This window comes from Nilaparvata lugens, chromosome 7, assembly GCF_014356525.2.
Source record: "Nilaparvata lugens isolate BPH chromosome 7, ASM1435652v1, whole genome shotgun sequence".
NCBI classification, from domain to species: Eukaryota; Metazoa; Arthropoda; class Insecta; order Hemiptera; family Delphacidae; genus Nilaparvata; species Nilaparvata lugens.
Window position 1 is genome coordinate 33,712,619 of NC_052510.1, and position 25,221 is coordinate 33,737,839.

Sequence of the window (25,221 nt, forward strand, 5' to 3'; positions counted from 1 at the left end):
GATTTTGTACTCTAATCTAAGTGAGAATACTTATTAAGGGTTGCAAATTGGCAGGAATATTGCTAACTAGTATGATCATTGTTTTATCAACAATATTATTGTAAAAAATGGGCAGCCTAGGCAGCTTTTTTCGGCGCTTTTCGCCGTCCTAGATTTATATTTCCAACTTTGTGGCCGAACTAAAAAATCTTCTAGATATTCATAAATCAGATAAATCATCATCAGTTCGTAAACAAATACTACACACGTGAAGTGGCCCACCACATTCACACTTTCAATTTATCTACATAATAATAATAATAATAATATTATTATGAGTCGAGATGTTTGTTAGAGTCAGAAAATGAAATTCAATTTTCATTTGTTCGAGCTGGAATGGCTTGAACTCAAATTGATTGACGTCAGCATAAACTGTAAAGCAAAAAAATGTTCTCATCTACATAAAAATAGTTTTCAGTTGAAACTGTTTTTAACATAAAAATTCACGCTACAAAAATATTTATGATTTGTATATGAATATGAGAAAATAAAAACGATGATAATGCTTGATAAATGCATTGATGAAAATTTTCTTAATTATTTCAGTTCCGTACTCGTATGTCTATGATAAAAATATTCATAAGTTTCATATGCATGTAATTTAAACACATTACGTTTACAATATTTACAACTTACCATTCAAAACGCAAGGGAAAATTACATAAAAGTTGAGCGTTGTCGAGTGGTAGTAAAGTGCTTCAGTGATATACATTATAATAGTAAGTAGAAGCGAGCACATGCCCATACTAATTATCCTGAAACATACAATTAAAATACACAATTGAATAATAGAATCTCTAAAAAGCACAAATTATTTTAATTTATGATTTTCCTTTCAAGTCACAACAATTTCATTGAATAACTTAGACTAAAGTTCCACATAATTAATAGTTATTATTTTTAGTTCAAATTGAGTGAAAATTAATGTGTGTGATTAAAAAGATCTCAGTGATAATTTAATAAACAGAAAAATTATATTTCACTTGGTATAAGTCTAATCAATTAGAAAATTTATCTAAATTCATTGAATAAGTCAATCCATAAAAGATAATTCATTCATTGAGAGCTTTTTTTAATTAAATTGAATTATTGTTTACAATTTGAATCGACTGAATTGTAATTTGAAAAAATAATGATTCAAATTTTCAAAAATAAAAATGAATAATCTAAATAAGAACTTAATGAAAAACTGTTATAAATTGAAAAATATTAAATTTTATTATAATCCAGAAAAACTCTTTTTAAAAAATCATTAACATTAGAAAACGACTTATAAAAACACTGATGTTGAGAGAAATGCCTGCTACTATACTTCCAACTATTACTAGATCACTGCAATTTCTAGCAAATGCAAAAGTAGAACTTGAAAAGGACAGTTATATTTCAGTCTGATTGCACTTGGAAGAGATTAATATTGAGTTGGCAGTTAGCGCGGTTTGACCTTTTATTTATTGAAGTCTGCTGTGAGCACTTTTATTCATTAGAGAATAGAGAATTGGGCCATTCATAAGTTATGGAGTTCATTAAGCAACTTTTTCATTCATGGAGAGAATTGAGAGCATACTGTTCTTTATCGAAATTTCAAATCGTATTTTTGTAAATACTACAGATTATATTCAGGTATGGAGCCGTACCGTAGGTGAGCTGAATATTGTAGCTTAGTGGAGCAAGTAATCATCGAAATGCGATTCTCCGATGTTTCAATTTTATTTGATCTCATCCCTAAAGTTTGTTAAAACTCTACATTGAGTAAATTGACTCTTGATATTTTTTTATGTTTAACATAGGCTACTAACATGACCCTTTGAAATCATGAGTTCGTCTGAAAGAGTTTCAAGAGGTACTGTCAGTTCTAAAAATAATTTTACTATGTTTCCTTGGTTTTGGGCAAGAATTCAGTTTGGTCTACAGGTAATAGCTGTAATAAGTTGTAAGAAAATACTAATCAGTGAGTTTCAAAGTTTTGATTGATCTATCTTATTGTTTTACAACACTTATTGAAATGAACAAGAAAGCATAAGAATTTCTGAATTATAATAATAATGTATTATTGAATTGATTGAATAAGAAAAAAATTTCAACTATTGAAGAGATCTAGATAAGGAAAATGAGAAAGGAATTATAAATAAAAATATGTAATAAGAATTAAGAATCCAGTGACTAAAATAAAAAAGGGCTACAATCTAATTCGAGAGATAATAAATTATTAGTTTCCGTGATTATTCTTCTTCCAATAGTGGAATACCCTAATAGCCTGAGTACCCGGATACATATTATGTTTATGAATACAATATTATACTGTTATGTGTAAATAGGTTGAAATTGATTGTATTTATTCTATTGCCCAACATTTTTACTTTTTCCTCATAATTTTATTGCTTGAGAATTCTTGAATCCTACCTCAAAGCAATAATTTCCTTAAATTAATGAAAAATTAATTGAATAGAATCCAATACATTTATACCACCTAGTCTATATTGTAAGTAGTTTATTGAAATATTAATATGATAAATTAAATTACTCGATTACCTAAATTAAAAAATGATTAATTGAATGAAATTCAATAAATTCATACCAACTAAAAATTATAGTCTGTATTGTGTAAGAAGTTTATTGTGTATTACAGTATGATTCATATTCATTAAATTCACATTGGATACCGGGAAACGGATTCCCTTTTCTATGATAGTACTCCGGCCCGAAGATGGACTTTGGCTTTCTTCCAATTCACCTCCATCAATTTTATCCGTTTGCTCGACTCCAAGCAGTCATCAACCGATCTTCTCTTTCGCCGATCATTTCCACATCTGCTACACATTTATCAATCCATCTTCATCTTTGGCCTGTCCTCCTGTAGGACCTTTGACCTTTTCTTCTCATAATGAACTCTTTCTGATTGACCTTTTTGGACACTATCCAATCATCGTTAAACTCTCAGTTATTCACGTTTATGTTGAGGATTATCTTTCCATCACCGTCATAAAATTACTACCATATGAATTAATAGTACTACTAAGGATCGTCATACTGCTCCTTGTCTAGTATCACATCTATACATCACATTCGGGCATTATGAACTGTATGCTGTACCTATTATTCACAATCACAATATCATCGCTATTGTATTACACATGTATTTTCTGTTTATTTAATGGACTTCAAATACCGGTACTAAATATTTAATGCTATTTAACTTGCCATATTTTAGGTGAGGGTAGAAAAGAAAAGTTTTGAAAAGAAAATCTTCATAAATATCGTCCTTGAATGAAGATTTTTATAAATAACGTTAGGTGATTGAATTAGTTTCAATTTTGGGAGTTTAATTTATAGAAATGCATCTATGCACTATCTCCAGAGAAGCTGTTGATAATCAACCCGCCTCCAAGAACTGGTGGATCGTGAGCATAAAATTATAATATTATATTCAAAGAGTTTTTTCATAATAAAAACTCAAATGAATATTATTGAATGAACCTTATTTGAATATTCAAATAAAATGAAACAATTCAAAGCCGTTTACTCAAATATTCATACTAGGAATGGAGGAATTCAGGAATATTTTATATAACGTACTAAAATTAACCTATCAACTTAATTTGATAGGTTATTCAATATAATTTGAATTAAAAATCAAGTAGTTATAATAACTTGAATAGTACTTAAATGGAAACTGTAATATACATTTTTAAATAGTTTTCATCACTGATGATAAATTAGTCAGATAAAATGAACTGAATTAACTGATTTCACTAGACCTATATTCACTTTGGTGTCAGGCTAATCTCTACAATACAGAAACTATACAGGAAGCGAATCTTTTGAAAATTCCTGGGTTTGGTTCATTATGTGCTGAAGTTTCAGCAGTGAGTGTCCAAGACGCTGCCAAAAAAGTTTTCTCATGATCAGTCAAGCAGCGGATGAAAGTTAGCACCGGCGACGCGGAGGTTAGCACCCCTCAACCTCTGCTCTGCACCCCTCGACTCTCTGCAAATGTCTAATCAGCTGTCCATTCAGCTTTCATCAGTGAATTTCGAGTTGGGTCACATTTTAAAGAAACACTGTTCATATAGGATAAATGGGGGGCTTTTAAAAGCGTTGGGGAATTTCTAGCCTCCCTTTGATGTTGAGATTTTTGTATTTGTTCTAATTGGAATGGAAGATAATGAAGGAACCATAGATATAGTCCGGGCGCAAATGTCATTCCGTGGTCATTTTTGAGTAACAGCCGAGGAAGATGTCTCAATTTCTTCGTTAGGTCTAGCATAATGAGGATCGTGATAATGATAAGTCATCAGTTGGTTAATTCTAAACACTTTGGTGGTAAAACCAATCCGATATCTCTCACAATAACTGAATAACAGGCGATATAAAAATTTCTGTCAATAATGACCGCCATCTTGTATTTTTCAATGATGACGAATATTTTCGTTGTTTCCATCATCAATATTCTTATTCGTCTTGTTGTAACGAAGAGATTGAGACCATTTGCAAGTCTCTATCTTAAAGCAGTCATGGAAAAATCGATTTTATTGTTCTAGCTTGTTACCTCATGCGTATGGAAAAATTCACCAGAAATAATGCAGGGTTTTCTTTTGAGGGCGCTGGAGAACTCATTTTTCAACGTACAGCGCATTGAAGATCGTTTCCAAAGTTGAAAAAACACTCTAAATTTCATAGATTTAAAATTTCTCTGTATCTCTTGCACAAAAAAAGTTATAATGGAATGAAATTTGAACAAATTTAGAAAAAAGTTTGTTGGGCTTTTGATCGTTATAACTAAAGAAATATGCGTTTTAGAGGAAACTTTCATGAAACAAAAATTGTAGAGGAAGATTTTAAAAATATTTTCGTCTAAAAAACGGTTGAATATCTTGAACGGTTATTGAAATACAAGCAATATAGCAAAACCCTGAAAATTTTGGCGGCCATCTTGTTTCCGAGGTGTTTGCCTGTGATTTCGACTTCATCATCACGATCCTCATTATGCTAGACCTAACGAAGAAATTGAGACATCTTCCACGGCTGTTACTCAAAAATGACCACGGAGTACCTTATTCCTGACATTTGCGCCCGGACTAATAGGTAATGGTTAGGTAAATAACAAGAGGTTTATGAATATTATAAGTTTCCACTAAAAATGTACTTATTCATTATAAACGATACCTTCCATATAAATTCACTCTCATGAAGTGTGTAGTGCGAAAAATTGCACAAACCCACGGTTGACAAAATGATTCAAATTATTTCTTCATAATAAAATTGGGTTCAGAATCGTTTCTCAAGACAGGGGTACTTGAAACACGATTTCAGGATATTAGGGTATCGAGTAGAATATTTTCAATATTTTTAAATTTAATTATAAAAACAATCTATTCAGGGGATTTCATCTTGAATATGTTTCATTTATTGATCCATTTTTAAATTTTGATGGATGAAATTATAAATAATGAAAATTTCATTTCATTTACATTTAATGTATTTGAAAGTTTTATTAGTCTACTGTTAATATTTTTGAGTTCCTCTAATTGTTGATTTAGTGACTGGTTCCAAGTTAATAAAAATCTAATGTTATGTCCTTTAATCAACTTCATTCCACAGTAATTCGTCTTCGCAAAAGATTAAATGTGTTGGAGATGGATAATATAGGCTACAGTTCGTCGGGGGAGGATGAAACAGGACCTCTAAAGTAAACTAGTACCGTAGGCCTACAGTGGGGTCTTGGTTGGAGGGAAATTCTACAAGAGACTGAGACCGCTCTAGCTTCTAGCGGCTACGAAACAACAAACAAAATTACTGTGCTTCAGTGCGGTGAAGTGGTGCGGTACTTGACATACATTTTAGCTAAATCCAATAATGGTGGAATGAATGAATATATTAGTCTATGCTCCCTCAGGTTGGGAAGAAAAGAAAGCACGATTTATACGCAAGCGTATAGTACACATAGTTTGGCATACTATACTTGAACCCGGATGGGGTTTATGTTATCATATCACGTTCGTGTGATGAATTATGCAACATCAGTTAAGCTCGTAGGTTCATTTTTATAGTGGCTTCAAGTACCAATCTTGTTCAGTTGTAATATGTGGTAGCATAGAATGGGTGTTTTGTGAATATATGGAGATATTTTAGATATCAGCCAGTTCAACCAATTTCAGGCAGGCTCTGTCTTTATTATCTTCTTTAGAATAACATATATTTCATCTCATTCCTAGATCCTAGGCGATTGTCTACAACGGCTTGCATATGTTAATATTGCAAATTATTATTGATTCATTTATTCGGATAGCGTTTCTCTAATAAAATAGTTTAATTCTTATCTCGTACTTATTTTACAATAAATTACCATCATCAACAGGATTTTCCAGTTTCATTACCAAGGGGGTAAAGTGCAATGTGTAATGAATAAGAAGACATGCATCAAACATTTCTAATTATGCATCATACGATTATACTGGCACAGGAGAATATTCGAGAATGTCACTGACACAACAATAATTAGCGAGTCAATTTTGGTTGATAGCATGTGCGTCCATAAAATGCGATTAAAATAGGTAAAGATGTGGCTGCCCTGGTGGCCTGGCAGATTCCCAGATTCTCACAGGAACTCCGCCACATTTGCGGACTTCACGACAGGAATGTATTTATAATTTGCCAAGTCCAGCTTCCAATTTACTTGGATGATGTCCGGAGCTGACTTACCAGAGAGCTAATGAGTCGTAAAACGATGGCTGCTGGCGTCTCGGTTCACTGGTAGTCGGCTATTTATTTATTTCAGGGCTTACTTGTATATGGATCTCAATTCTCAAGTGCCTAAGCTCTAGGTGCTGCCAGGATATCTACGATAAGTCACACGACTTTTTAGGTACAGCTTTTTGTTGTGTAAAGACGTTGTGTCAACACAATTAGCCCGCATCTTGCCAGGATCTTGAATTATTCAGGTCACACGACTTGATAGCTACGTAGGTCATAGTAAATATCACTTGTTTTAGATGGGAGATTTCTTAGAAATTGCAGTTAACTAACTGCTGGAATATTATTATTGTATAATAAGCACTGTATACAGCACTCGCATTACAATATTCACCAATTGGTTTTCAAAAATAGGACTAGAGTTGGTATTGTGCTGATTTACTTACTTACTACAAGCTTTCAATTGGTACTTATGCTTTGGTGCATAGTTTTCCATTTTTCAAGACGTTTTAAACAAGTATTTATCCTAACTCAAATAGGTTCTCTTTCACATGGGTTCAAACGGGCTGATGGAGGGACTAGAAATAGTTTTATACTGTTCAATTTCTACAGCTATTATAAGCTTCACTTGATAGTAATTATGGTAAAATGATACATATGTGAATCATAGAAACTTCAATACATTGGGTAACACAATAAACAGGGTTTCTTTTACATTATCTGCTAATCAGGATCAGAGCTTGCAATATTATATATTGGCTGAATTGGTCTATTTGTTTCAATTTCTAATTTCTGTTGATAATATATATGTAGTTAATAATCACGCTTTACGGTTTTACTGCTTATTTATCATTTTTTAATATGTTGTTCTACACAAGTGAACAAAAACTTTTTATTTACAAGGTTTGCCAAATGAGTTCATGGAGTCACTAGAGATATTACTGTTAGTAATGGTCTATTCCCGTCTATTTCAGATGTTGTTGTGAATGATCTTAAGTACGTTACATGTTTTAAAACCGATGAACTCTTCATTCAGTTCGGATTCAGCCTATTTGAAAAGATACATAAGTAGAAATTTCCTTCTCAAAGGCAATAAATTTCTGTTCACCTCCAACTCCAACACTTTTCCGGCTTTTCTGGCATTGCAAAAATTCTCTCTTCTTTATGCTTCTCATAAATTCACACAATTGGCATTTTGGCACACTTCTTATTCCCCATTCTCTTTTCTCTCCACTCTTATTATTTTACATCTCAAGCATGTTTGATAGTCGATTCTCCAACTGAGTTGAATTTTATAAAATATGCAGTCCATAGAAATTAATAATTATAGGATCTGATATTCAGCATACAATATTAATACATTTTTGGATTTGAATAGATTACTTTTTATACTATTCCTATATTCTAAGAGCAATAATACTTACGGTCTATAATGGATGAAAACTGTACAATGGATGAGTGCTATTGCCTTCAGAATGGAATACATGCCGAGGATCCTTGGAAGAGTAGGATCGCCTAAAAAAGAACAATGTAAGGCTGTATCATATAAAAAATTTTCTCAGTTATCTGCTTAGGAGCATAGGTCTAAAAAAATGAATTCAATCACAATTAGTTATATTGTATTATAGATCAGTAGATTGTATTGATATAAATTGATTGAGTAGAAGATCAATCCGCTGTACTGTAATTTATAAAAGGAAAGTCAAAGCCCATCCTACTTAAAATACTAGGAAGAATTTTTTGCATGGATGCTACTTCTTACTTGAATCGATGTATTTCATTGACTCTTTTATTCTCTTTCTTAGGAACTTGTGAATGTATAAATACATAAAGTTTATTTTTAGTACAGTATTGGATTCACAATATCATATACTAAAAGTAAGTGGGTGTTCCTTTTGATTTTTTAACTGGAACAATCTCAAAGTTCTCATTAAAAAGCTGATTTACTGATAATTTATTAAATTTTCCGGGTTGTAACTGATCGAAATTTTGAAATACAGTTGTTCGATGTAGAACATTATCATAGCCACCTCTCATACAAGGCCGCGGCCTTGATGATAGCCGCGGTGGCTATGATATTATTCTTATTCTGATCATGAAACTTATAACTCAAAAGGAATTTATGACATTAATTATTATAACAACAAACTGCACAATTGCTCATAATTATATTCTCCATAGAAATAACGGAGATTAAAAAATTCTAGTCTCCTATCAAAAGTAGGCTATGATTGAGGAGTTAGTTATTCAGTAGATAGATTTGTTATCGCGGTACCGTACAGTAACTAACAAATGGCAGGAAAAACTTAAATGATTGCCCCTTCATTAATTTAAAGTCAATTAGGGAGAACAATAAAGCTATACCCTAGGCGATAAACAGAATTCTACGAGAACTCATTTCATAAATGGAGAGATTCCACTTTCCTAGATTCTACTTTTTAAAAGAATGAGTAAATTAAGTTAATAGCCACCAGAATAGCCAGGATAGTAATCGCCAAGAATCATGAATCCTAGACTTTATTGGTGGGAAACCACGTCTAGTGCATTTTTTTCAAACGGTAAAGTTTGCGGGGCTATTCTCCACAGGCTTTTAGCCTTTAGCGAGGTTTGCAACATCTGGGGAGCAACTTATTTTATTTATCCGATAATTTTGAGCCGACTAATTGCCCGTCCCTCAACGATATTGTTCCAGCAGTAGAGAGCTAGATGCCCGTTTCCGACGAAAATTAATTTGTTCCTGTCATCGCCCTTCGTCTCTCTTAATATTACAACATTTCTGGGTTCTCTCCTTCTCTCTTTTACAGGACTATAGAGGCAAACGATGTCCAGCAACTATTTTGTTCATTCGGACTGATTAAAAATTTCGACTACACAGTTATGCAAACGTAATGTTATCAGTCGATCATAGTAGATACATATACAAAGGAACTCATCAATAGGAGCATAGGAACTCATCAATAGGAGCATAGGAACTCATCAATAGGAGCATAGGAACTCATCAATAGGAGCATAGGGTAAAAGAGAATTACTTTTTTAAAATCGAAAACTAAATTATTATAATTATGACTTGTTTTTAACATGCTCAGTTAAAACTTGGTTTTTTTGATTACCTAAAAGAATTTTTTTTTATTATTATTATTATAATTTCTATATTACCTATTTCTATTATTGGGCTTGTTGATTTTTGATTCAAGAATTGATTTTGTGTGTTTATTTATACATATTTTTGGTTTTTGGTTTACTATCTTTTGGTTTGTATTTTAGAATATTATCATGGCAAATGTACCAATAATTTAAAGAATATTTTCGAACTCGTGGCTGGAGCTCAAGGCTTCTTTTTCCAGCCACACCAATGTATATTAGTTGATAAGTGTTATTTTGTAAATTTCTAGTGAATTGGTAAATAAATAAATAAATAATAATAATAATATAATAATAATAATAATGAAAAATAATAGGAACTCATCAATAGGAGCATAGGAACTCATCAATAGGAGCATAGGAATCATCAATAGGAGCATAGGAACTCATCAAGCTACTACTGTAGTAGCTATTGGGAAATAAAAAGAAGAAACGAATTATAGTAAGGTCCACGTTATAATGACAGTATTTGATCAACTGTGGTTTTGCTATCCTTGTCTATCATTCAACAAAGCCGGTGTTACTATCCTTTTCCAGGTCCACAACGATGCCAAGTATGTTTTTGACAGTGTAGAAATATAATTAATTAATGCAGAGAATCAGCATCGCTATTCTTTTATCTTTATCCACTGCCATTATAACGTGGACCGCACTATAAGTACGGTACTACATTTATTATTAAGGGTGGGGAAATAAAGACTACAGAGACTGTAACTAGGAGTGGGTTTCAATCTTTCTCTTATCTGCAAATTTATTCATTTATTCCAAATGGTTATATACAGTGTATTTATATTTATTAAAACACTCTAGTTCCAAGAATTCCCAATTCCAAATCCCTTCGAATATTGCTCTCTAGTAGGCCTATCCATAATTTTCAATAATGAAGATTGGGGAATTTTGAATAGGACTAGACTAAAGCTGAGTTCTCTCATCGGACAGTTAGGCCTAACCGCTTCAAGTCGTCAGCTTCACTAATTATTTATCCAATGTGAGTGTAAAATCTGACAAAGCATTTATTGGAACGGTTCCACTTTGTTACTCGTTCCGTTACTACGTAGACGTCATTTCGTCATTTTGTCCGTCTGTGCTGTCCGGTGACGTCACAGTCACGGTTCCACGTCACTGTCATAATCAAGTTTGTTTTCTATATTATTTGTCGTATTATTCGTCGTTTCAATTTTAATATTTGTATTATTCAATTTTTTGGAATTTATTTCGTCTTTTAGGCATCTTACTTTCTAGATAATTGCTACTTTTTCATCAAACGTTTGCAAACGTCAGCCTATGTGTCTAGCATTTCCAGCTTCTTCTTCCTTGTTGCTAGAGTGTCAGCCTAGCCTCTTGTCTTTCTATGGTTTCTCGTTGGTGAGTGAACACCGCTTCGGTGTACCTTCTCTTCATCCAAATTCATCTGGTTTACGGAACGTTTTTAAATGTGAATTATTCCTTCAAATTAATTCGTTAAATCTATTCATCAACTGTGATGCAATTATCTATCAATTTCTTTGTATATTTACGCTGATAAACTTTGTCAAGATTTCACAATCTTGTGTTGGCATCTATCACCATTCTTCTAACAACTGGCTTCACCTCTTGAAACTCAGACTTTTAATTTCATCATCTCTGCCATTTGGAAATCGTTCTGAAAATTCCACAACTTGAAATTCGGATTATTTGTTTGTGATTCTACATGTTCCTGCTCACATTCCCACTGGGGGAATTGCCTACTGTGTTGTGTTGGACGCTTCCATTCTCGTCATCGTGGCCATCATATCATCGCTTGCTGATGTCCTGTTCCTTGGGGTACCGTGGATTCCTTGCCTGTCGGCCTGGCTGCATCTCCTCCTCAAAATTTTATTCAGGTTACATAAATCATTCTAATCAACTTTCATTTACGCATGTATTGCATAACTGTTCATAAAAATACTAACAGCATGTCGATACTGGACCACGTTGTTCTCTATTTCTAATTCAAACATTTTAATGTGCATTCATATGATTTTTGTAGCTATCATTCAACTTTTATGGCAATTAAAAACATTTAATTGTCCATACTTTTGGCAATCGAGCCTATGTACATGAATTCAATATGTTACAGTGTATGTCTCATTGAGAGCGCTGTCCTACATTATTTCAAGGTTATAATTTGTATTTCATTCAATTTTGATAGCTACCCTTGGCTTTACAAGTGTATTAATGTCGACCGAGACACTCAATTTTGATAGCTACCCTTGGCTTTACAAGTGTATTAATGTCGACCGAGACATTCAATTTTGATAGCTACCCTTGGCTTTACAAGTGTATTAATGTCGACCGAGACATTCAATTTGATAGCTACCCTTGGCTTTACAAGTGTATTAATGTCGACCAAGGCATTCAATTTTGTTGATAGCTATCCTTGGCTTGCAAGTGATATTTTAAGGCCACCGACGCCTATTAATTGTTCTATTGATGTCTAACTTGACACTCAAATCATTGAAGGCCTATGTCGCCTATATTAATGTACTCAACATTAACAACTATTTCATTGTATTGACAGCTACCCTTGGCTTACAAGTGTTATTTTAAGGCCACCGACGCCTATTAATTGTTCTATTAATGTCTAACTTGACATTCAAATCATTGAAGGCCTATGTCGCCTATATTAATGTACTCAACATTAACAACTATTTCATTGTATTGACAGCTACCCTTGGTTCACAAGTGATATTTTAAGGCCACCGACGCCTATTTCAATGTGTATGACATTGATTTTGGAACTTATTTATGTTAATGTCGACCAAGGCATTTTCATTTCTGAACTTACTTACCTGTGTTAATGTCGACCAAGGCATTTTCATTTCTGAACTTATTTATGTTAATGTCAACCAAGGCATTTTCATTTCTGAACTTACTTACTTGTGTTAATATCGACCGAGACATTCAATTATTCTAAGATTATTTGTATTAGTGTCAATCAACATTTAACCATTTCAATATATAGAGCATTATCTACATCTCATTGTCATTTGTTATTATTCCTTTTTAAAATCATTAAGATTGAATTTTTCAGCAGTAACTTTATTATTGTATCACTTAAAAATTTCTATTCTCAATTCAGGTATCATTGACAGTACCTTATCAATTATTGTCAGGCTTCAATGGTCATTAGTGTCATTGACCTAAATTCATTTAAATTTTGTATTTTCTAACGGTTTTATTACATGTTGTAATAAAATTCATCTAAAGATTTTATTCGATTTAATCTACTTACACTTGTTTTTGTATGTGGCCATCTGCCTATTACTTTATTAATATTAAATCTCAACTTGTTGAATCATTTTGTCTTTTATTGGCGTACTCAACACACTTCAAGCTATCAGTTTTTTATGCACAGAATTCAGAGATTTATTTGTAGGTATTAATACCAACTATCATTCACAGTCCACTGCCCTGACTTTGGATTCTGTCAGTGAGATTTAATATCACTTTTCGGTTATCCCTAAAACAACCATAGGACAATCCAACTCTCAACAATACCCTTCTCATCACCTGAAAATCTAGATCTTTATAGGCATCGTTTGAAAAAAATCCGCACGTTCCAACTTGGTTTAACAGTTTTTATAGAATATACCATAGGAATAATAAATTATTCAAAGGATACAAAATTCATAACTCAAGTACCATGCCTAAAATTCTAGTTTTGCTTTGGAAAATAAGGAAAGTTTTACCGAAGCCGAGATAGTGATTTAAAATTAACCATGCGTTTTGTGATATTGAAATGTATCATTGTCAAATGAATTTAAAGGTGCGTACAAATTTACGCGCCACAAACATGAGCAATTTACTTTTAATCAGCTGATGCCAAGCTTTTTATAACTGTATCTTACAGTTCATGTAAAAATACAGATATAATAAGCTGATTAAAAGTGAATTGGAATTAAATAGAGAATGCATTTATCCAAATGCTAATTAATATATAATTATTATTTAACGAAAATCCCAAATAAATGCTGCAAATCACCCCGAGGACCTCTGCTACTGCAGACATTGACAACAGGGTTAACAGCCAGATGGAAATTCGATGAGAACTACTATCCAAAAATTAGTTGCCAGCCCGGGAATCGAACCCGGTACCTCCCATTGCCAGTCAGGAATGCTTACCTTTGAGCAAAATGCATTTGAGCAAAATGAGCGCTGCTATCCAGAGATTGTCAGTTTGGTGTAAGGGTAAGCATTCCTGTATGGCAATTGGGAGGTACCGGGTTCGATTCCCGGGCTGGCAACTAATTTTTGGATAGTAGTTCTCATCGAATTTCCATCTGGCTGTTAACCCTGTTGTCAATGTCTGCAGTAGCAGAGGTCTTCGGGGCGATTTGCAGCATTTATTTGGGATTTTCGTTAAATAATAATTATATATTAATTAGCATTTGGATAAATGCATTCTCTATTTAATTCCATCTGTAACTGGTTGGCCGCTGTTGCTTCGTATAAAATGAGCGCTGCTATCCAGAGATTGTCAGTTTGGTGTAAGGGTAAGCATTCCTGTCTGGCAATTGGGAGGTACCGGGTTCGATTCCCTGGCTGGCAACTAATTTTTATAGTAGTTCTCATCGAATTTCCATCTGGCTGTTAACCCTGTTGTCAATGTCTGCAGTAGCAGAGGTCTTCGGGGTGATTTGCAGCATTTATTTGGGATTTTCGTTAAATAATAATTATTTATATTAAAAGTGAATTACTCATGTTCGCGGCGCGTATATCTGTAAGCACCTTAAGAGATTATCAGGATTCTGGAATAGAAACTACTACTTGTGACTAAAAGTTTGCACATTCTTTTTTCTACCATCTTGAGATGATAATATTTCTATCTGCCAATTTCTTCTCACATTTAATAAGTCAATACTGTACTGTTGAATTCCCAGAGTAGAACAATTATTATTCTACTTTATTGTGATAGTGTTACCTTACCTACAACGTCCAGTCACAGAGAAAACACTAAAACAAACTTTCTGTACCCTGTAGGGTATTCGTTTTCTATGGTTCAGTAACCAGTATTAGTCCTCATATGCATCATATTCTCTTCAATTTCATGTATTATTTCATCATTTTACGCATCTTCATACGATTGTTGCAGCCGTTATAGTGTTGTTATTTTCTTCAATTTGTTGTATTATTTCACCATTTTATGCTTTCCATCAATAGTTATAGCAGTTTTAGTGTTGAGTGTGAAATTCTCAATACAGCAACAAGTGTCAACTTGACGGTATTCCACCTTTAGCACAGGGTTTAGGAATAAAGATTTTTTATATGTTCTGCTCTTAAACAAGTCTTAATGAAGCTGCAGAGTCAAAAATTGTGTTCCAGATATTGTGTGCAAATTACATTGTCAAATGATCTATTGTTGCTGTATTGAAAATTTCATACTCAACCCTAAGACTGCTATAACAACTGATGGAAAGCATAAAATAGTGAAATAATACATCAAATTGAAGAGTATATGATGTTCCATGAGCTCATGATTAGCACAGATTTTTCCAATCAATCGTTGAAAAGTTATAAGGCCAAAAATATGAAAAAATCGAAGCCAGAGAGGTTTATCTTCAAAATGTGACACCTTCCAGAGCTCATACCTCGAAAACTAGAAGAGACATGAGAAAATGTTACAGATGAAACTTGTAGGCTAATTTGTAAGCTTTAATTTTGTATTTAACAAAAATTTACGAAAGACGCATATTGTTCGAGATATGAGCAAAAAACAAAATATGGTACTTTCAAACCACCCCCACCCCCTTAGCACAGGGGGTAGAAGTGAGGACTTTTGATATGTTTACCCCCTTACTATTCTCAAAAGAGCTGCAGGGTAAAGAATTCCAAAATTTTACCTCTATACCTTTTTTTGAGCATTCGTTGCCTGGACTATATAGAGATGAACTGAAATTGAATTGAAGAATTTGAATGAGAGATTGCATTCGTTCAAATTGATATACAGAGTGAGTCATATGTATGGGAACCCTTAAATAAGTTGGAGACTGTTATATATATATATATATATATATATATATATATATATAATATATATATATATATATATACTGTAACTTCCAGGATAAGTTAGTGGTCAAAATAACCTTTTGACGTACAACTGAATTTCAACCCCTGATAAGGGGGTGACTTAGGGATTGTAACTCGAATATTTTAAATGTAAACACATATTGTGTGGTACATAATTTAAAAGACCTTCGTAAATCAAGAAAGATGGATCAATAAAAATTTTCTATGATACTTGTATCCAAAATGACGGCTGATTGAAGTTTTAGTTTTAAAGAAATGAGGGATTGTAACTTAAATATTTTAAAAGAAAAAACTCATTGTGTGGTACATCATTCAAAGGCCTTTTCAAAACAAAAGAAGTTGACATCAATAAAAATGTTTCGTTATTCATTCAAAAAGGTGTTGTTTCAAGTTTCATTACTCTAACTATCATTTCTTTAAAAACTAAAACTTCAATAAACCGCCATTTTGGATACAAGTATCGGAGAACATATGAAATGACATTGAAGAAATGATGTACCACCAAATGGGTGTTTACATTTAATATATTCTAGTTACAACCCCTAAGTCATCCCCTTATGAAAGGTTGAAATTCAGTTGTACTTCAAAAGGCAGAGTACCTGTTAGACCAATAATGTATCCTGAAAGTTACAGTATTATATCTAAAACAGTCTCCAACTTATTGAAAGGTTCCCATACATAGGACTCACTATGTATAATATAATTCAATATAATTTTGATTTTCGTTTGATGATTATGATTATTGGAAAGTGATATAATTTGAAAAGCTTCATCTCATAAGAGACATTCTCAAGTGAATAGGATCAGGTCGAAATTCGCGCGCTCACAAGTAGGCCCCAGGCCCATTGAGCATCATTGATTATTTAGCGATAGTTTGCGGCAGTGACATTCAAGCCGAGGTTGTAAGGACAACGGAGCTGCCTTATGCCTTATCTGATGAACGGGGCATCCTGCATCTTGTTATTATAACAAGCTGACGGAGACGCTTGTCTCGTTGCAGGTGCATTCTTTCTGCTCAAGGACTCAATCACAGTCAAAGTACAATAGTCTAGCTTGTCTAGTCGGCTCTACTAATTAGTCTTGTCTATTATTTTTCAACATAGCAAAACTCCACGACCAATCCAATTAACCTGATTTAATTCTTCAATATGAAGCACGCTCAATACTTGTTATTGAAACTGTACAACATAAGATATAAGATATTTTTTATTGCTAATAAACATATACAGTGCAGTAATAGGCAAAAGTCACAATACAAACAATACAATAAAAGTAACATAATCATATCACTGGCGGAAATAACAAAACAAACAAAAGATTACCAAGTGACAATACAACCAACAACTGAATCAACCGAATACAGTCAAACAAAAAAGCAAAACACAAAACTAACTAAAACACTCAACACTGTACCACAAGTGTAACATTATCACAATATGCTTATTTTATGAAAAATACTTATACAAACTCAACTCTGCTAGACATTAATAACAATATCACCTTCAAGAAACTCTTGCACTTTATAGAAGGACTTAGATGTAACCCACTTGCTAACTACCATCCTCAAACGACCAACTGGAAGCGCTCTAATTTCTAGCGGCAGCCTGTTGAATAGTTTTATTTGCTGGAAATAATGGCTTTTGAAAGTTTTCCTCAGTCGAACGTGAGGCACTGTTAAATTCTCCCAATTCCTAGTATTGAAATTGTGGGTATTTGACTGGGTATCAAAACTGGAAATTTTTTGTCTCACCTGTAACAGATTTTGATAAATGAAAAGTGCCGGTAGGGTCATAATATTCAACTGTCTAGAAACTTCTCTGCATGGATCCCTAACACCAAGGTTACTTATGATTATTATCGCTTTTTTCTGCCACAAAAATACCCTGATGCTATGGGTTGAGTTCCCCCTAGGTAAACACCATATGATGTGGATGTGTTGGATTGGAACAATCCAAAATAAGTGATTTTTAAAACTTGATGGCTAAGGCAGAATTTTAATTTTCGGAGCAAAAATGTAACTCTAGCCAGTCTTTTAGATAATTCCGTGATATGCACATGCCAATCAAGCTTTGAATCCAAGTTCATACCCAATAGCTTAACAGAGGTGACACCAACATCTGCTAATACATTATTATTGAGTGAGAAGAATATTTCTTCTGTCTTGCTCTCATTAATGCACAAGTCGTTTGAAGTGAACCATTGCTTTGCATCAACGTAGGATTGGTTCAGCATATTCCGTACAACCCTCCTACTTACATTAGAATTAATCAGAGTGGTATCGTCTGCATAGAGCACAGGTAAAGTGTGAACATTGGACTGAAGGTCATTCATAAAAACCAGAAACAGATTATTAAACATTATTGTTAATAGTACATAGTTATTGTACAGTACAAACTGTACAGTTGATAGTACATTAAATGTAGTCTACTACATTATTGAAACTGTTCACTTTTACGAAATTAATTATACGTAGGCTATGCGAACTAAATCAATTTTAGATTCCATCATTATTCAAGTAGACGGGGTTTAATATTAATGATAGTATCGTATGAAGACTTAAAGAAAGATGTCAGATTTATAACCTCAATTTAATTAATAAAATTACCAATTCATATATTTAGGCTATTGGATTAAATATTTGGAATGTTCAAAGAAATACTCCTGTCTATGTTTACATCTACAGTTACAAATGTTTACATCGTTGAAAGGAATACAAAGGACATTGAAGTTATTGGGATTTGGACCTTTGTCTATTCTATTACGATTAAAATATTATGTGTGTTGACTAATCGACAAACAAATCAGAAAAAAAACATTCAATCATGTAGAGATGACATTCAAAAATATTTGAAATGGATATAAAGTTTGAAACAAAAGCGAAAATTCTCTTTAATGAATGAGCTGTATCGTTCTCTTAATTAATGTGTAGTTTGGTTTGAAGCAAGTCGGAAAGTTTCGCCAACAGATAATCTAGCTTTGTGGTCCGCTACGCTTCTGACAAATGAAAATGACATCATTCAGTGGTAGCCCAAAAGTTAAGTCTCTCAAAAGCGTTCCAATTTCTCTAAGAGTTGAGATGCTCTTGTCCGATTATGATGGCCTAAAACTTCTATCCGATTACACTGCAACTGTTTCTTAATCTTCTCTTCCATCATATTACAAAAGATTAGTGTGAGTTTGGACTCAAGTTTGAATAAAGTCTTGAGATCTTGACGGATAATGATATTTTGAATACTCATAGATATTCATAATATTTCCCAATGTGTAATTTACCTGTATTTAACAATTCAAAATACTTTTGAAATGAGAAAGTATGAAATTCCAAGTAACTGTGAATGTATTATATTAAATTAACTTGGAAAAGAAGGTAATATTACAGAGGAAGTAAATGGGAAAATCATGTCTATTTTCTCAGCTAATTATCCTACAAGTTTAAAAACAAATGTTTTATTAAAGTAAATTGGAATTAATTAGAATAACCCAAATTTACAGTAATTTACAATAATTCTATCATCAATTTCTTGGTTCACACATATCGTACGGAATATATGTGACTGACTACTTCAAAGTTTCTAGTATGAGAATTATGAATAGCATAATTGAAACATCAGTCTCCAAATTGAATTCCACAGTTACTGAGTAGAATATTACTTCTTCCATTCATCTTGTCATTGAATAATACATTTTTTTAATAAATTGATGGACCTGTTGTGATTCGAAAATGATTCATTTGTCATTATTCACATTTTTAATTAACATAATAATGAATTGGAGATTTTTCGATTGGGTTAGACTTCTTCAGATGCGTAGATGTGTTCAGATGAAAAAAAGATCGCCTGAAAAAACCTTGCTCTCAAATGCAGATGATCATAAGGGGAGATTCATCAGATCGACTTGCGGGTTCTAATTAGACCTAAAATTTAATCCTAATTCGTCAGGATATGCTTTTATAGTACTCGAACAGTTTATTTTTTAATAAATAAGGCCAAGTTTACTACAGAAAAGCTGTAGTATAAATATCCTACTCATTTAACATTCGGAATAGGAAAGAAGAATTACTTCAAATACGTACAATCAATTCATCAATATGAGGAAAATTAAAAGAAATGCAATTTGAGAGAACTTTATCAAGGGACTGCTTAATTATCAGAAAATCATCTTCACATGAATACTTTGCAATTTTCAGTAATTTTGTACACTGATTCATTAATAATTATTCCATTATTCGAAAAATTTATAAAAAACTTATTGCAATCTACTTAACAATACTTATATGATAAACCAGAATTTGCTCTATAATCTATATAATAATTGTCCAATAATTATAATCTATTCTACTTGATATAAATATCATAAACTTGAATTTTAAAAAACACTTTTGAAGTGAAAATGCACTTACTTTTGTAGTGACGATCGTTTCGACCTGTTGTTGGTCATCATCAGACTGTGGGAATTTACTCAGATGACAAGGCTATGTGTGGTAAGGGATGAAGGTGGTGGAATAGGTAGTGGTGGGGGTTGGGTTGGTGAATACTTAGTGAGGCGGTAATTTTAAACTGTGGACTATTTTGTCAAAGAGTGTCAAAGAGAAATTTATTTGATCATTTAGGAGACTGTTGGGAAACTGTTTTGTGTGGTTGTAAATTTCGTATTGTTCCAATACATTGCGTTTTCTGCTTTTTTGTGAAATATGGAGGATTTCAAAATTGGTGGCGATGTCGGTGTATGTGTGGTCTGTTGATATAATATATGGTCAGCAAAGTTTGAGTGGCTATGTGGTTTATTAATGGCTCTGATGTGCTCTTTGTATCTTGTCTGAAAGTCAAAATAGTCCACAGTTCAAAATTACCGCCTCACTAAGTATCCACCAACCCAACCCCCATCACAACCTATTCCACCACCTTCATCCCTTACCACCAATAGACTTGTCATCTGAGTAAATTCCCACAGTCTGATGATGACCAACAACAAACAGGTCGAAACGATCGTCACTACAAAAGTAAGTGCATTTTCACTTCAAAAGTGTTTTTTAAAATTCAAGTTTAATTTTAACAGTGAAAAAGTATGGATATACAACAGAGTAAATATCATAGTTCCAAGAAAAGAAGTAAGAGAGCCTCAACTTATTTCTCGGTATTATGAGACTTATTAATAAATTTTATAAACAGTTTTCAATAATGTTCTTAGCAAAGCTTATTTTGGCTGCCTAACAACCAATCAGAACGATTCTAGTAGCTGGTTCAACGATTCTGATTGGTTTCCAAGGTGAGCTTGAAAATTACGATCGTTCTTAATAATCTATAATTGTGTGATTTATAATGAATAAGGCACCAAATAATGTTACATAAAACATATTTCATGAAAGATAGAACCCTGACTTGTAAGTTTCCCATACATTAGAATTAGGCTAGACACTATCAGCAATTCGTGCCAAGTAATGGTATTAACACATCTTGTTTAGTGTGTCGCCAGCTCCAATTCAGGTGTTTATCTTTACTAATAAAAGTATTCTCAGAAATTTGATAGTCTCATGAATTATTCAAATTTGAAACATATCAGTGGTGATGTAGCCTATGTTCTCTCTTAGTTTAATTAATTAAATAAGTTTAATCTGTGCTTAATTGTGAAAAAGAAAGGAAACATAATTCGCTATATCATTTTTTTTTTAAATTACATGATCCAATGCTTGCTATGTAACAAGTGGTACATGGATAGTTCAAATTTAGCTGTTTTATCTTTCACAAAATAACTTATATGATACATTTTTGAAGTTTTATACCGGCCTCATGAATAATTTAAACTATAAAAGAAAAATAGTAGTTTGTTGTACTCACTCTGCTCAATTAATTGGTCGCTTTCAGTGTAGGAGTATTCGCCGAGGAAGCATCTTTTTTCGATGAACGAGCGGAACGCGACTCCGAGGTCCATGAAGGCGACAAACGCGATCCAACCTCGGAAGGCGTACATCAACTTCTGTTCCATATTCATTTGGAATGCAGGTTATGAACAGTCTATCTGTCTATGAAGATCATTTTGTCGGCCGTCGTGTGGTGACAGTGAGCTGTGCTCGAGAACTGAGCATCGTCGTTAAGGCACATTTAGTTCGCGCGCTCCGATTATTATTTCCAATTGGAAACAGAAAGAATGCACATGATAGCGAGCTATTTTCGTATGGCGCGAACAGATGACAGAGAAGCCGGTAGCTGACTGACTGAATCACACGCAGACCTGCTGGTGCTGGCTAGATCGTACTACGGATTAGGGGGAGGGCGGGGTAGGTAACCCCCACTACTACGCCACTCCAACCCCACTCGACCATACCACCCCCCCACAACCACCACCCACTAGCCCATGCAACCACCCCATGCCGAAACTACGGCTATGTTGAATCAATATGCTTTTGCTTTATTATTCTACTGCAACAGTGCAGGCTCGGCCAATTCGAAAAACCCGCCACTCGCTCAACAATATTATTTGAATGAGAAGTTAGATTAGCATGATTGTTTTTCTAACTGAAGTCTTTATATCAAAGCAGATAGGAACTCATCAATTTATAGTTGAGGGTATTGGATATTTGTTTAAAACACTGTTTAAAAAAATGCTGATTTAAGGGTTGAATTTAGCTTTTTTCTAGATTTTAAATACATTAATCTTAGTATACAAAGGTCCTAAATACAAACTGATAAAGGGTTGAATTCTAACTTATAAGATTTTACTTTTGAGTAATTACAAGTGGTCATACTTCCATTTTTAAATGTAGACTAATTGAATTTTTTATTGAAATCAAATTCAATGCTTATATAAGGTTGAATGTGAATTTAACTCACTTGGATATTGCTGAATACTTTACAATTAATTTCAAATTTACACACATAGTAGTTTTAGAGCCATCAATTCTAATTAATATCTATGCACATAATATGTTTAATCTACAACTGTTTGGCGTTGTATTTAAAAGTTGTACACACTTCAAACTACTGTTTCTTGCAATAAGATAATGCTGTTGTGGTAAGGTAAGATAATTAATTTATGTGGTAAGGTAGCTTAGACACAAACTATAACTCCAGTGTTGAAATACCATGAATTTGTAGTTGGTAAAGTATTTGAATTTCTGGATATGACTATAACCATAGAGAAACAATAGCGTAAGTAGATATCCCATGGTATAGGGCGATTATGTCGCAGCTTTTACTGTTATCTCAAGCCGATTACTGTCGATTATTGTCGATATTTACTGTTTTGACTGGGTAAGAGTGTATGAACATCACAATATGAGAGACTACCAGCGTCATAAAGCTTCACGGGAAAGAAATACATGAACTATCGGCTTGAGATAACAGTAAAATTTGCGACATAAACGCCCTATACCATGGGATATCTACTTATTCTATTGTTTCTCTATGCTATAACCTTCACGAGAAGTGAAAGAAGTGAGAAGTGAATGACCAACTTCAACAATAGTCAGCTAGCAATAGTAGCAAGGATATAATCCTATAAAGAAGTTATATAATTTGAAGGATGGGTACGTCCGTGCACTTTTTAAGGAGATGAGCAAAACTGTTTCTGTTTCTAGCTACTTTATAGAGATGGGAAAAATATTCTGTAAAATAAGAATTTTTTCAATTTTATTAACAGTAGTTGGTCCAATATACATTATTTGGAATATGATAATATAGTATTTACAGTAGAGTCTAATACTGAACAATTTAAATTCGCATAAGGAATAAATTTCACTAATGATCAAATTATAATTTTGCTAGTGACTTGTAGTCTATAGAATAAGATTCAATCGTTAGTAAAGTGCTACTTTCCTGCATTTCAAATCCACTGTTTTAATACTTGCGTCCACATCTTTGATATTTTGCTGTGCGTTACGTATCCCAGCCATTCGAGAACCAGCTCAGGGGGAAAGCAGTTGGGAAACCATTGAAGAGTTGCATAAACAATACTTGATGTTCTCAGTCTGTAACAATTTCAAAAGCTACTTATAGTGCAAACGTTTGAAATTCGATAATAATACAAAACAGCTTAGATAAAACGTTGCGAAAACAAAAAAAAATTAAATTGGTATGGAAAAGTTAGAAACTATAAAGAAGTAATCATTCAGTAGAGGAAGGATAAAGTTTCTTCAACTATCTACGATAAAATTAACCAACTAAATAATTGAATGATCATAATGTAAAGCATGCAGGCATATTTAGAGTATTTATCTGCCAATGGCCATCTTTCAAAAGGGTAAATGGTTTTGTTAGCAAAATAAGCTGATTTAAATCAAAGTAATTAATGAAATTTTATCATTAACATTTTCAAAAAAGACTATGAATCGTATAGTCTTATTGTCTAGTAACTAAAACCAGTAGAGTAGATCATGGAGATAGCCTTCAACAATAGAAATAACCTTTCAAATTTGGAATAGAAAAGGTATTTTGCAAATGCTTGATTTCTATTTAAGATTTAATCTATAGTATCAACAAAAGAAATAAATTATTAAATAATCATATTGTCAGTAGTTACATTTGGTAACCCCCTTTATAATGCTGATGTAGCTATGCATTGTTATTTACTAGCCATTAGTTTAGTTGCTTTTTCGAGTCAGTCTGTTGCTCGCTCATGTCAGCTCGTAGAGCGTACATCGCCTATAACCATGTATTAGATGTATTAGTATGTTGAAATTAATAATTATTTTTAAAAAGACGGTGGCTTCTTTTTAAAAAGACTAGAGATGGTTGGACTTTGTTATTGGAAGAAGATTCCTACTACTGTCTATTATCATAATATCATACAGGAAACTTCCCTGTATCGTATTCTAGATTCTATGATATTATTAAAAAAACGAATGATTACATATATTATCAATATTTTTGCAGTATAAAATAACAATTTGAATACGGAAACCTGCTTGCAATGTTAATGATAGCTTAGTTTTACCTATTTTATATTGAAAAGTTAGTGTACAACAATTTTTCTTAGGAATTCGACCTTTCCTAAGTAAAATTTTCCTACACTATTCTAATTACAACGTATTTCAAAATAGAAAAAAATAATCAATCTTAAATGGAATTGTAAGATTTCCATGGATTATTCTATTGACAAAAATTATTCGGTTACTCACTCCAAATATTGCAAACAAATCGACCCTTTTCAGAATCAGGTCAGTCATGTCATGGTGCATCTTAGTTCTTCCATTTAGTAGGCTGTAAAAGTTGAAAAACCAATTAGTTTTAACAAATGAATTCCTAAGCACCACACTAATTATTGAATAACAAATAATGTATTATATTCTTCCCATTATATTGAATG

At 32.9% G+C, this 25,221-nt stretch overlaps 2 protein-coding genes across 4 annotated transcripts in view; both read right to left on the minus strand.

The window, feature by feature from the left end:
- Positions 1-598: 598 nt before the first annotated feature.
- Positions 599-23,164, minus strand: LOC111050446. Its single transcript, XM_039432587.1, has 3 exons — positions 21,756-23,164; positions 8,154-8,244; positions 599-794 (listed from the first exon to the last, which is right to left on the minus strand). The coding sequence occupies exons 1-3, from the start codon at positions 21,907-21,909 to the stop codon at positions 665-667; spliced, it is 375 nt and encodes a 124-aa protein (XP_039288521.1). The 5' UTR covers positions 21,910-23,164; the 3' UTR covers positions 599-664.
- A 358-nt stretch (positions 23,165-23,522) lies between these two features.
- Positions 23,523-25,221, minus strand: part of LOC111050447 (spermatogenesis-defective protein 39 homolog) — a 40,868-nt gene continuing 39,169 nt past the window's right edge. For 2 of the 3 annotated variants that reach the window (XM_039432588.1, XM_039432590.1), the window contains exons 14-15: positions 25,034-25,115; positions 23,534-23,884 (exon numbers count right to left, since the gene is read on the minus strand). In XM_039432588.1, the coding sequence (XP_039288522.1) occupies positions 25,095-25,115 (21 nt within the window). In that variant the 3' untranslated portion in view covers positions 23,534-23,884; positions 25,034-25,094. Of the gene's footprint in view, positions 23,885-25,033; positions 25,116-25,221 lie in introns of all 3 variants that reach the window. The other variant, XM_022336765.2, reaches the window with a different exon arrangement.